An 11,812-nucleotide genomic window follows, 5' to 3' on the forward strand; every position below is an offset into this window, starting at 1 on the left:
ATCAGGGTTGAATGTAAACCCACAACAAGTTGTATTTGGGGCGGCTGTAGCTCATGGGGAGAGTGGTTCTGTAACCACAAGGTCCCTGGTTCCATCCCCGCTCTCCCCATAGTTCATGTTAAAGTGTCCTTGAGCAAGACACTGAACCCCCAGTTGCTCCCCGGGCGCTTCACTGCAGCCTCCTTCATTACTAAGGATGGGTCAAATGCAGAGAAGAATTTCCCCAATAAAGGGATCAATAAAGGATTTATTCTGATTATTACTATTGTCCTATTTAGTTTATGGAGCTAAAGGTCTACCTGCATTCTTCCACAAATCAACTTTACATCTCGTCAGCACGTGTGTAAATAAAGATACGATGTGGTGACCCCATTTGACTTAATTTGTCAGGATCTGAAAGTAAAGCAATAGCAGCCATACCAGGCAGCCCCGACCGTACAACAGCCTTTTACCAAAGACTAACCAAAACCGAGAAGGAGATACTGTCACTGAAGACCAGGGTCGCCTGTGAGAGAGCATCATGGGAAATGAGGTTTGCGGAGCTGCAAAGAAAACAGGGAGAGTTACTTAATCAGGTGAGATCGTGAACATGTGTGTGTCGTTGAAGTTGTGCCTATGACGAGGTGGAAGAAATATTACATCATTGACTTAAGTGACAGTAACAATACAAATACTCCATTAAAGATCTGGCATCCACAATGATTTTTCAGAACAAACCTTGCGTAAAAGTACTTTATTACTTTCCACCAGTGGACTTCAGTGATGATAACTTGTCTCCTTTTCCTCAGCTGGCCTCTCAGGGTGGACGGTTGGGGAAAGTGGACCGTTGTGATGAGCATGGAGACTCAGGGGTGGACAATGGAGACGCAGTGGAGCAATGTTCAAGTAAATGACACACTGGGCTCATTTAGAAGTGTTTTTATACATTCATGCTTTTGAATTCAATAATGATGTCAACTGCTCGTTTCTAACAAACAGGTGGTGTCTCAAGAATGATGTACCAACACAGAGGTTCAGAGGTGTCGTCAAGAAGTGACACTTATGCAAGCAGTTTGTCAGGCAGCCAGTTATCCCTATCATTGGCACTAAGCTCGAGCCCTCCCTCCTCCTCAGCCACCAGGTGCAGGCGTGCAGCCCTTTAAAGCGGTAGTTTGGCAAAGACTGCATAGACACAGAGACTCCATAGACACTGGGAAAAAGCTACATTTTAAAGCTCACTATTACACCAAATTATTACTATTACACCAAATTAATTGCGTGTTTATCAATCTTTTGATGCTAACTTTTCAAAAGAAAGTGGATGACTGTCTTTCCCAAACTGTCAAACTACACTGCATGTTTTACGGATTTAATCAATATTATTTTATTTCACAATGAAATGTTGGTATTTTTATCAGAGAAAGAACACTCGTTGTACATTATTCAATAACACTGATGTTTCAAAAGTTGTCAATTAAAGCACTTTAAAATGTATCGTCTTTGTTTTTGTTGCATTACTGACGGTACCCCTCTTCTTCCAGTGTGAGATCATGGAGGACGTCCAAAGGGCCTCACCGGGTGTTTGTACCCCATTCCCCTATGGACCTGGAGCTGGGTCACCGGGTCAGGATCATGCTGCCATCTGGACGGATCAGCACAGGAACGATTCGTTACCTGGGTCACCTGCAGGGGGAGGCAGATCTCCACCTTGGGGTGGAGCTGCAGACACCTGATTACGGATTGCATGATGGCAGCCACAGGGGACACAGCTACTTTGAATGGTAACTGATGTCATGTTCTTACTGTGTGAGCAACAGCAACATGCAGACTCCTAATGCGTCTCAGGGTGTGTAACCCTGACATTCAGTGCTGCCCTGGAATGTATTGCGTTCACCACTGCGTCACTCAAATATCACATTTCAGATATCACCGGGTATGTCAACAAAGAGAAACTCGGACTACACACACAGAGGGAGGGTGACTTTATTATCAGGATGACGTCACCCTACAATATCTTTACATTGCAAATAGTTGTTTGCTTCTATAGTAATGCTCTGAAGAACCTTTAAATTAACCTTTCTCATGGCCATTATAAATATTTTGTTATTTCTGTTTCTGTCCTTTGCAGCAAGCCCGGCTATGGCGTCTTTGTATCATTCCACAAACTGCTGATGGCCTGGGAATGACAGAAGTACAGACTGCTGGTGTAGAACTGCCCATTAGGATGCATAGAAAGAGTGCAGAACACTAGTTACATGCATGGATTTGATAACTAATGAGAAACCTCTTTGAATCAAAGAATATACATAAAACTGAGGTATTTTCCTTTGTTATTCCCAATAAAAATACCATGTCATCACGTACTTCCGTTGTGTGAGCTTGGACGGTCAGTAATGTTGGTGTTGCAAAAAGTAATTGTTGTTCTTTTGTTGGGTTAGTTGGTGGACTCGTATGCTCACAAAAAACGAGCAACACAGTGTCTTAATTTCATGAGAAATTCTGAATTTCAAGCTCAGTTTTGGATAACCATAAGTCTTAAAAACCAGTTCAGCACTGAACAAAGTATGCCGTAAGCTAAATGCTCAAACATACTCATAATGCCGATAGCATATTAATGTTTAGTAGGTATAATGTTATCCATGTTCACCGTGAACATTTAGCGTGTTAGCATGCTAATATTAAAAAATTAGGACAACAAAATACAGCAGGGTATAATCGGAATATCAGTTTTACAGGTAAATACCTGTAAAACTGATAAACCCCAAAAGGTCCGGGACTCAAAGTGATTACAATTCCTCCTCTGGGGACCATGAATGTGTTTACCAAAGTTCACAGAAACACTTACTTCAGAATAGCTGAAACACTTCCACTGACGGCAGTCTGTCTCTGAGCATACACACACACACACAGACAGACAGACAGACAGACACACACACAGACACAGACACACACACAGACACACACACACACAGACACACAGACACACACATACACACACACAGACACACAGACACACACACAGACACACACACACACACACACAGACACACACACACACACACACATACACACACACAGACACACAGACACACACACAGACACACACACACACACACAGACACACACAGACACACAGACACACACACAGACAGACACACACACACACACACACACAGACACAGACACACACACACAGACACACACAGACACACACACACACACACACACACACAGACACACACAGACACACAGACACACAGACAGACACACACACACAGACACACACAGACACACAGACACACACACAGACAGACACACACACACACACACACACAGACTAACCTTTGCCCTCACACAGTGGAACAAAAAAAAAAAAAGGTTTCAAGCTTGCAACATGCGCTGAAGAGCATTTCTTCATTTGTAAAAGCCCTTGGGCTTTCCCTATTTTCTTTCAGAAAAATGGTTGTATTAGGCAGGTCTGTGTGTAGGAGACGTACTTTAGTGATATAGCAATATGGTCTGGATTAAAAGAATGTGTGAAATGCTAAACTTTAACGAAACTTTGGAGACATATTTACTGAATTAGCTAAGCTCAAGAAAGACTGGTAGAGCACTAACCTAACTGACACACATTATATCAAACACTTTTACATTTTTTGTGTTTATTTTATTCCGATATACGCCAACTATGCATTTATCTCACAGTATACAATTATATGAGAACATAATCTCTGTTTATGAGAATTAAATTCCACATTTCCATTGTCATTTTCTTCAAACGCAAAGTGATCTAAATACACGTCTAATATTACAGCAACACTTGTTCTGAGAATGTATCATGAAACAGCTGCTGATTACAAGAAAAGGTGGTGACACAAAGCAATCTCTTCATTTTCCTTGTTGGGTTTCATTATGAATACGATGCGGGAGCCCGGATCTTCAACTGGATTGACACCCACTGAATGCATCGGGCAGCCACAGCATATTGTGATATAGTGTAGCTACACCTCAGAGATACTATTGAACAACACGCTGCTCTGGAGAACTACTGAGAATGGTAGTTCCTGTAAAAATGTAATACTTTATCCAGCATTTCCTTGTTTTGGAAAAAAAAGATATATGGACATGGAGCATTGGACACAATATGCATCAACGGTCACAACTCTAAAAACTCATTCATAAATATTTTTGGTCTAGAGGCACTTTACATCCAAATCATTGGATGATAGGGTCCCATTTGACTACAATGTCATACAAAAAGCATTGAACAGAATGCATTAATAGGAAGGCAAATTGCACGGACGGAAACATATTTTCAATTAGATTACAAATCCTTCCACTAGAAACACTTGAAGCCTCTCAAGCGTTTCCTCGTTTACTATGAAAGAGAGTCAACACAAGAATCATGTCAGTCCTGATATGGGAAGAAAATAATCAGAGGAATTATCCGAATATACCTCTCTGAGCCTTCAGGTTGAGGATCTCTGCAGCCAGTTTCTCCGCATTCATCACATGTGGAAACATTTCCATGACTCTATCCACCTGCTGCGGGTTGAAGATGGCTTGCAGCTTCTTGCGGAGTTCCAACGTTTGTGGGTCGTACGCAGCAGAGGACGACTGTTGTTGGCCCGAGAAGTGGTGCTGTTGGCCTTTGTAAGAGCAGTTGTGAGGGTGTGATGAATGGACCGAAGAGGGGAGAACACATGATGTCCTGGCTTGGGGCAGCCCCTGAAAGGGATCCGACCAGTAATGTTGCTGATGATGTGGGGCTCCACTGTAAGGGAGATGGCTCCGGAGGCTGTTTTGGTGTGGCACACTGGCCGGGAACATGTGAGGAGGGTAAGTGTCGTATTTGGGTTGACCCTTGGTGCCCTGGTCTCCATGGTGTTGCTGCTGAGCTGGCACTATGTGGGAACAGCACCTGCAAGACTGGCTGGTGTTGTTTTGAGCATGTCTGGGCCCAGCCAAGGCACTTTGCTGCTGAGGCCTGAGGCTGTGGGAGTGGTTGAGGCAATGCGAATAGTCAGAGTACTGACTCTCATAAGAGCCAAGGCCAGAATCCAGGTAATCGTGAGAGACGTTGGCATAGTAATGATTTGGCATGGAGTGCAGCCCGGGCCACTCTTTCTGACCCTGGCCTCCTGTTACAGGACAGGGCATATGATTTTGACTTTTTCTAGGATCCTCCCAGTACAGTGTATTTTTGCAAACCTGACTGGGATGTGAGTAACTTTGCTGGTCTCTTGTGTGCTCTGTGTTTGAGTCTTTAGGATGGGGAAATGCATCAAGAGCCGGCCCAGGATCAGACTGAAGTTGCCTGGGTGATACTCTGGCATTCCTTTGTTCTTTTACAGTAGAAATCTGGGCTTTTTCTCTCAATTCATCAGCCAATGACAGGTAGGACTGGTTTGACCGCTCTGGGTGGTAGAACTTACATTTGATACCGTAAGTACACTTTTTGTCTGAGGAAAACAAAAACGGACACACACATGCACATAAATTATAGGTAATCTCATTTGGGAAGCAGTATACTATCCGATACTATCCATCTAAAGGAATGGAGCTCTATGCTAATCACAATTTACCATAAGGACACAGCTGTCTCTTTTGCTCTGTAGGCAGCGGCTTTTTCCGAAGGAAGTTGTCAAGACTGGGTCCATGGCGACCCAGAGGGTCATCTGGGGGCATGAATCTGGAAAAGAAAATGCACTTGTGACAAATCAGCTGGCTGCTGCATAATAAAGCTTCCCTGATTATACCCTTAAGATGCAATATGCCCTCTGGAACCCAATTAAATAGCATTCATGGAAGAAACATGTGGAACCTCACATGCTCAGGAAGAAAAACAGGCTAATTGCTTACTTGTCATTCACAAAGGAGAACATGAGGAGCCTCTCCTCGATGCATTTCTTCCACTCAGGTCTTTCTCCTTGGAGGTCGCGGTATGTGTCATTGGATACAATTACTCCATCTGACTCATACGCCACCTTGACAATGAAGCGATCATCATAGCAAACCACTCGCTTGCCACCAACTCGGCGCGATGGAGTGAAGACCACTATTTTCCGTTTTTCAAGCTCAGTCAGGATGTGTTGATCTGAAAGTTCAAAAAGTCATCAGTCAGATGGCTTTGGAGATATAGTGACAAGGAGGTACTTGTTTTGTTATAAAATCATAAGCTTTCTTATGTAACATGACACACATTTGCCGTGATCCACAGCCACACGTTCAAACACAAAGCATTCAGCAAAAGCCCCGGCAATCAATCCCACACAAAAGACATCCAGTAAGGTATCACCTTTACAAACAATCTAATATTTACGTAATATCATATTACATCTACTGCAATATGATTGAAAACATAATACACACACGCACTCACACACAGAGTTAAATGAAAAATGAAATGTGTATGACTCAACAAGAGGCCGGGTTACATAGAGGCTAGACATGTGAATGGCTGAGCTACTGCCTTACAGACAATGCACACAAACGCTTAAAGGCACTTCTAATTTATGTGCCTCTCAGTTTTCAATTAACCTCTTCCTGTAGATTAACTGACAGCAGTTAATCTAAAAGCAGAAAAAAACCCAGCTGTACTTCCTGATGGGGCTTTCCCAGGAATGACTGCGAGCCAGCTTTTACTTCCTTGATTGAAAATAGAAGCTTTGGATTGCTCCACCCTGTCTACACAGATACTGAATCATGAGAGAGGATGCGTCAATCTTTTAAGGTTGGCCCACCCTTCATTACATAGTTGAAGGTGCCTAAGGTTAGATCAGCATGAATAGCTTGAAACCATGATCCATTAAGACTGAATAAAAGAGATGGTGTAGATATGATATTAATCTGGCAGATACACCCACAAACCTTAGGAACTCAGCTGTCTGAAATGTAGAGCTCTTTTGTGTTACAGATTACAACACTGTAACAAATTGTTTGTGTATGCCCACAATTGCTGTTGTCTTGGTTTCATTCGGAACCATAACTCTGCAGCCATTTGGGTAATCCTCTGTTTCACAATCTTATCCGTGTTGCCTCATGGCTTTGGCATGTGTTCAGTAGTTCTGCTTTAGACAACATTGAAACAATATCTCACAGGACTAATTCTCAGTTCCAGGAATATGCATACCTACTAAAGCAACAGTTTCAGAGGAGATTTGGTCATTATCACATTTCTTACAAAAGAAAAGCTCCGTAAAGGGAGTTCAACATTTTGGAAAATGTGCTTAACACTCCTTACACCTCTAAAGCTGACTGATCAACATGTTATATATTGTTTGTTTAATCTAACGCAAGTGTAAAACAACGATTAATTTACAAGTATATGTGCTAGACAATTCTTAGGTTATTAGTTGCCCGGCAACCAGCGGAAACTCAAAGAAGTTAATGCTCTCCGCCAAGAAATAGAGAATAGAAGAAGAAAAAACTTGATGCTTTTATGCTTCGTTTTTTGAACAGATTAATAGTTTCGTCCTGTTCCCAGACTTGGTATTAAGTGAAGTGGCGGTCAGCGGTTCTCCATTCGAGTATTTGAGTATTTCTGTCATCAGTCAAAATCCTCCTTTCAAAGAAAAGACACTCTGCATGTATCGAGTAGAAACTGACCATTACCCCCTGCCAAGTCCAGACTGATGCCAGAAGGGTACCTAGAGCGTCATGGTTTGAAGCTTAGGGCCAGTGACCAAGCTACTGTATTTGACGAATTTTAAGTGAGAAGGTGTTGACTATATGTTACTTCCTTGCTAAAAGCATATTCAAAGATTGAAAAAGCCAGAGAAACTATTTCATACTCAGTAAAATAATAGGCGGTTGAGCTATTAACCTTATGGTCGTGGTTGTATCGGCTAGTTTTGTACTGAAGCGGATATAACAGTTTGGACTGTCAACAACTACTGAAATGAACACGTTCAAAATGTACTTTGGGTCGTGTGAACGTTGATGGGTTCGCTTACTGTTGTTCGTAATGAAGTGCATTTGAACGGTGATGCCAGCGTTTTGCTTAAGAAATCAATGACTATCATAGAAAAAAAGGTGGACGTAGTCACTGTGACGCCACCCTTTGGCTATGAAGCCTCGAGTTCGGCAACTGGATCATCGCCATCTTGGATTTTGACTGCTGCTGTCTATTTTTTTTGCAACTAGTGAACGGAAGTGCCCATATTTGGACTGTGGAGGTGTGACGCCGTATGGTAGCGACCTGTCAATAACAAGGTAGCCACCTAGAGCATACCGCTGCTGATTTATTGTCTATTTTAATCAAAACAGGACCATTGGTCCCTGCATGATGCTGTATTGAAGAAGGCTTGGGACCATAATATCATGTTTACAATATTTACTGATGTAATAAATAAAGTGAGTAGGAGAATGTTCTCATAGACTTCTTTTTGCAACCAGAGAAGTCTCCCCGGCTTGCCATTAGAAAGAATGTCGGTTTAAGGTACTTAAACATTGGCTTCACTTTTCAGAGCTGGCGGTTGACACCTGGTGATAACTTAGTCTTGTATCCTCACCTGTTATGGGGCCGTCAGGTCTGGGCTGCTCTTTGCGCCAAGTGGGAACAAACACTGTAATAGTATTGTGACCTCTGTCCAGAAAGAAGTTTACTGCAAGTTGGATGCCGCGACATGAGAACACTTCCTTGTTGCCGTGGCTGTAAAAAGAAGCAGGGGAGAAAAGATGGATATGAAAGGAAGAAAAACTTGGCTCGGGATGTTACTCACTGTGAACTTCTTGTATAACACTTCATATCTATTGCATGGTGGAGATTTTGAGGCGTGTGCCTAGAATTTGCATATTGTAGCAGTATCCATTACAGAAACATGCACAGGCAGGGCAGCGAACGCCTCCTCTTTTTAAAGCAACACGGCGATGCATATTTCAGGGTCTGAGTTTAATGACACGTTGTTTTAGAGACACTTGGCGGTCCTCAGGTAGACAACACCTGCTGCCATAGTTCAAAGAAGTAAAACATAGCTTTGAAAATGGTTCAATATGATTTAACAAAATTATCTACGACCCCATAATAGAGAGGAAAAAGCGTATCCAGATTACCTCATTGCAACATTGCTGCCGTCAATAACAATGGGCCTCAATTCTGTGTCTGTGTTCTTCCGGTCCCCATGTTGTAGATTGGTTCTGCAGGTTCCAAGGGCCCAACTGGGAGGCAGCAGTGGGTCCTTTTGGCCCGTGCTAATCTCATCACCATCAGAACTGGACATGCAGGGTGCAACTCCGGTCCTGCTCAGAACCAGCTCTTCCAGCACAGAGTTGGTGTCTGTGCTCAGGCCCAGCTTCCTCAGAGCAGCTTTCGCCTCTGATGAGGGGTAACCCAGTTTCCTGAAGAAGTCCACTCTGAGCTGGAGCTCCTCGCTGTCCGGTTCAAGCTGGTCCAACACTGAGCTCTGGCTTGGAAGTGCCTGATCCATTCCTGGAGCATATGGGCCTCTTATCAGCAGCATAGAATACTTGTTACACGGCCTCTGGGTGATATTCATCAACTGGCTGAAAGGAAAAAGATATTCAAATAGGAATACATGTTTTAATTTGACATAATTTAACCTTTAGTTTTCCCTGTATCTTTCACTTTTGGATCATTTAACCCAACATTTGGTATCTTTGGAAACTCTGACATCTCCAATAGACTGAACAAAATTAGTCTGACCAAATGTGAGAATGTGCTTCTTTTGTTGTTATTAAATTAAAGTAAATTGAATAATTTCCAGGTTACACAGCCTCAGGGTGATATATCAAATCCCATTCCTGAACAAAACGACCCATTTGTTGATGCCACATCCGGGATGGACATCCCATTAATTGATTAATCCAGAAAATAATTGTCAGATTAACCTATGACAATTGTCATCAGTTAATTTAGCAAGTAACTGTATTTGCCTTTATTTTAAGTAAAAAGTATATATATATACACACACATACACCAACAAGTTATATTCTCTATATTATAATTGAGTGTATTAAGGTACACATTCGTGTTTCATTGGAAGTGAGTGTTGTAATTGTCCCGTTTGATAAAGAGGACTTGGAGTCAAATGAAAAACACTTGGGCCACCACACGGGACCCGGAGAAGAAGCCCCGGAGAAGAAGCCCGTCACGTCAGGCCTCCTGTACAGCCCCTCAGCCTGGTCGAATGGAGTCAGATGGACACACCAGGAACAACCGCCGCTGGACGGAAACATACACGACTAATCCTCTTCAGAGGACGCCCATCTACCGGACGGAGGGACAAGCCTCCAACCGGGCGCTTCCACCGCGGACCGAGAGGCAGGTTATCGGCAGCAAGCGGCCCTTTTCCTCGTCAACAACTCTCGGGAGGCGAACCGACAACTCACCTTCCACTGCTCGCCTCCTGTTCCTCCTCTTCCTCCTCTTCCTCCTCTTTCTCCTCGCGTCCCTCCGCCCGTCAGCAGAAGTCAGTCACAACTCCCGACAGTGTTGCACAAGTACAGTGTAACTTTGACTCGGTTCTGACTTCAAGGCGCCGCCCTCTTGGGAAACGATTTCTTGCTTTTTCCTCCTGCTGACGGAGGCACGCTGAGCCTTGACATATTTGCATAAAGCAGAGATTAGATAAGGTGTTCGTTTTCCTTCGGCTGTCAGTCATTCACGCTGCTGGCTACACCACTTGTTTTTCTTTCATTCTTTGTGTGTGCGTGTCTCGGCTATTTTACATCGCCTTTGTTGTTTGTCGTCGTCCCTTTAGGCGACGATACAGTGGCAATAAACGGATGAAATGAAATGAAATCCACTCTTCATTTGCCCCGATAAGAGACATTATAGATGTAGCACCGGAAAGACAAATCCACTTCATTTATTTATGGAGCGCATTTAAATTATTATTATTGACCAAATACTATATGTAATATTAATTGTAATTAATTAATTAACGTTATTTATAATATATATATATATATATATATATATATATATATATATATATATAGATACATACATAAAGTATGCCTAGAAAATGAATAAATATGGCTATAAAATAAATCTTGAAATATATAAACAAGGCAATCAATATGTAAATGAGCCAGTATAGTAATAATATTACATTTTTCTCAATGGGCTACTTTTATGTTAGAAGACTTTTGTTTCATAATTCCATATTTATGAATGTAATAGGACTTTTATTTCATAATTCCACATTTATTTCCCAGTTCTTTTTTATTCTCATCTTAAATTCAAATGAATGGAGCGTGGTTACGTCACAGATTCAGACCAAAGCAACAGCACCTGAGTACCATGAAGCAAGCTCAACCGAGCCAGGCTTCCTTTGCCTTAGCTGGCTTGACACACTCAAAAGGCCCAGTCAGAGTTATCGGGTACCAAGATGGTGGTAGTCAACATGCTTTGTTAACCCCGGCTTTCTCGATCAAGCTCTGAGTTCGTTCTCATAAAAGGAAGCATGTGGCACGTCATTTGCCTTTATGGCATGCTTGCCTAAAAAAGCATCTCTGTTGTTGCAAATACTGTAAGGCAAGAGAGGAATAATGCTAGTAGAAAATGTCCAATAGTTTAAATTCATAAGTGAATATATTTATCTTACCAATCCATGCACTCTAAATGCATGCTGTTTATTTCCAACCGATTCTTTAAATGTAAATCTTCTAAAACTCTTGGAAACTTGATGGAGCATAATCAGAAGAATTGCATTTAGGTGTTCTATTAGCTGTAATATACCAGCAGTGCTAACTTAAGCAATTCAGGACCAAGCATAAAAACATAATCCAAAGCGGTAACAATTTGTTTTTAGGGAATTATACCTAATTTCATATGCAAGTAAACATAACTCTGATTATTAATATAGTT

General features: G+C 42.1%; 1 protein-coding gene across 1 annotated transcript; it reads right to left on the reverse strand.

Moving 5' to 3' along the window:
* Positions 1 to 3,624: 3,624 nt before the first annotated feature.
* Positions 3,625 to 10,547, reverse strand: LOC117745559 (endoribonuclease ZC3H12A). Its single transcript, XM_034553965.1, has 6 exons — positions 10,330 to 10,547; positions 9,034 to 9,483; positions 8,493 to 8,632; positions 5,842 to 6,076; positions 5,565 to 5,671; positions 3,625 to 5,441 (listed from the first exon to the last, which is right to left on the reverse strand). Exons 2-6 carry the CDS (start codon positions 9,474 to 9,476, stop codon positions 4,423 to 4,425), a joined length of 1,944 nt encoding a protein of 647 aa, XP_034409856.1. The 5' UTR covers positions 9,477 to 9,483; positions 10,330 to 10,547; the 3' UTR covers positions 3,625 to 4,422.
* Between the last annotated feature and the right edge of the window lie 1,265 nt (positions 10,548 to 11,812).

This window comes from Cyclopterus lumpus, chromosome 16 (genome assembly GCF_009769545.1).
Source record: "Cyclopterus lumpus isolate fCycLum1 chromosome 16, fCycLum1.pri, whole genome shotgun sequence".
NCBI classification, from domain to species: Eukaryota; Metazoa; Chordata; class Actinopteri; order Perciformes; family Cyclopteridae; genus Cyclopterus; species Cyclopterus lumpus.

What these genes read in the sequence shown, in the direction of transcription:
- LOC117745559 (XM_034553965.1), bottom strand. Translation starts at nt 9,476, where the DNA reads ATGAATATCACCCAGAGGCCGTGTAACAAGTATTCTATGCTGCTGATA. An exon ending in GGCAGCAATGTTGCAATGAG is followed by an intron (nt 8,633 to 9,033) that starts GTAATCTGGATA and finishes TTCTTTTTACAG; the next exon opens with CCACGGCAACAAGGAAGTGT. An exon ending in GAGACAGCTGTGTCCTTATG is followed by an intron (nt 5,442 to 5,564) that starts GTAAATTGTGAT and finishes TGTTTTCCTCAG; the next exon opens with ACAAAAAGTGTACTTACGGT.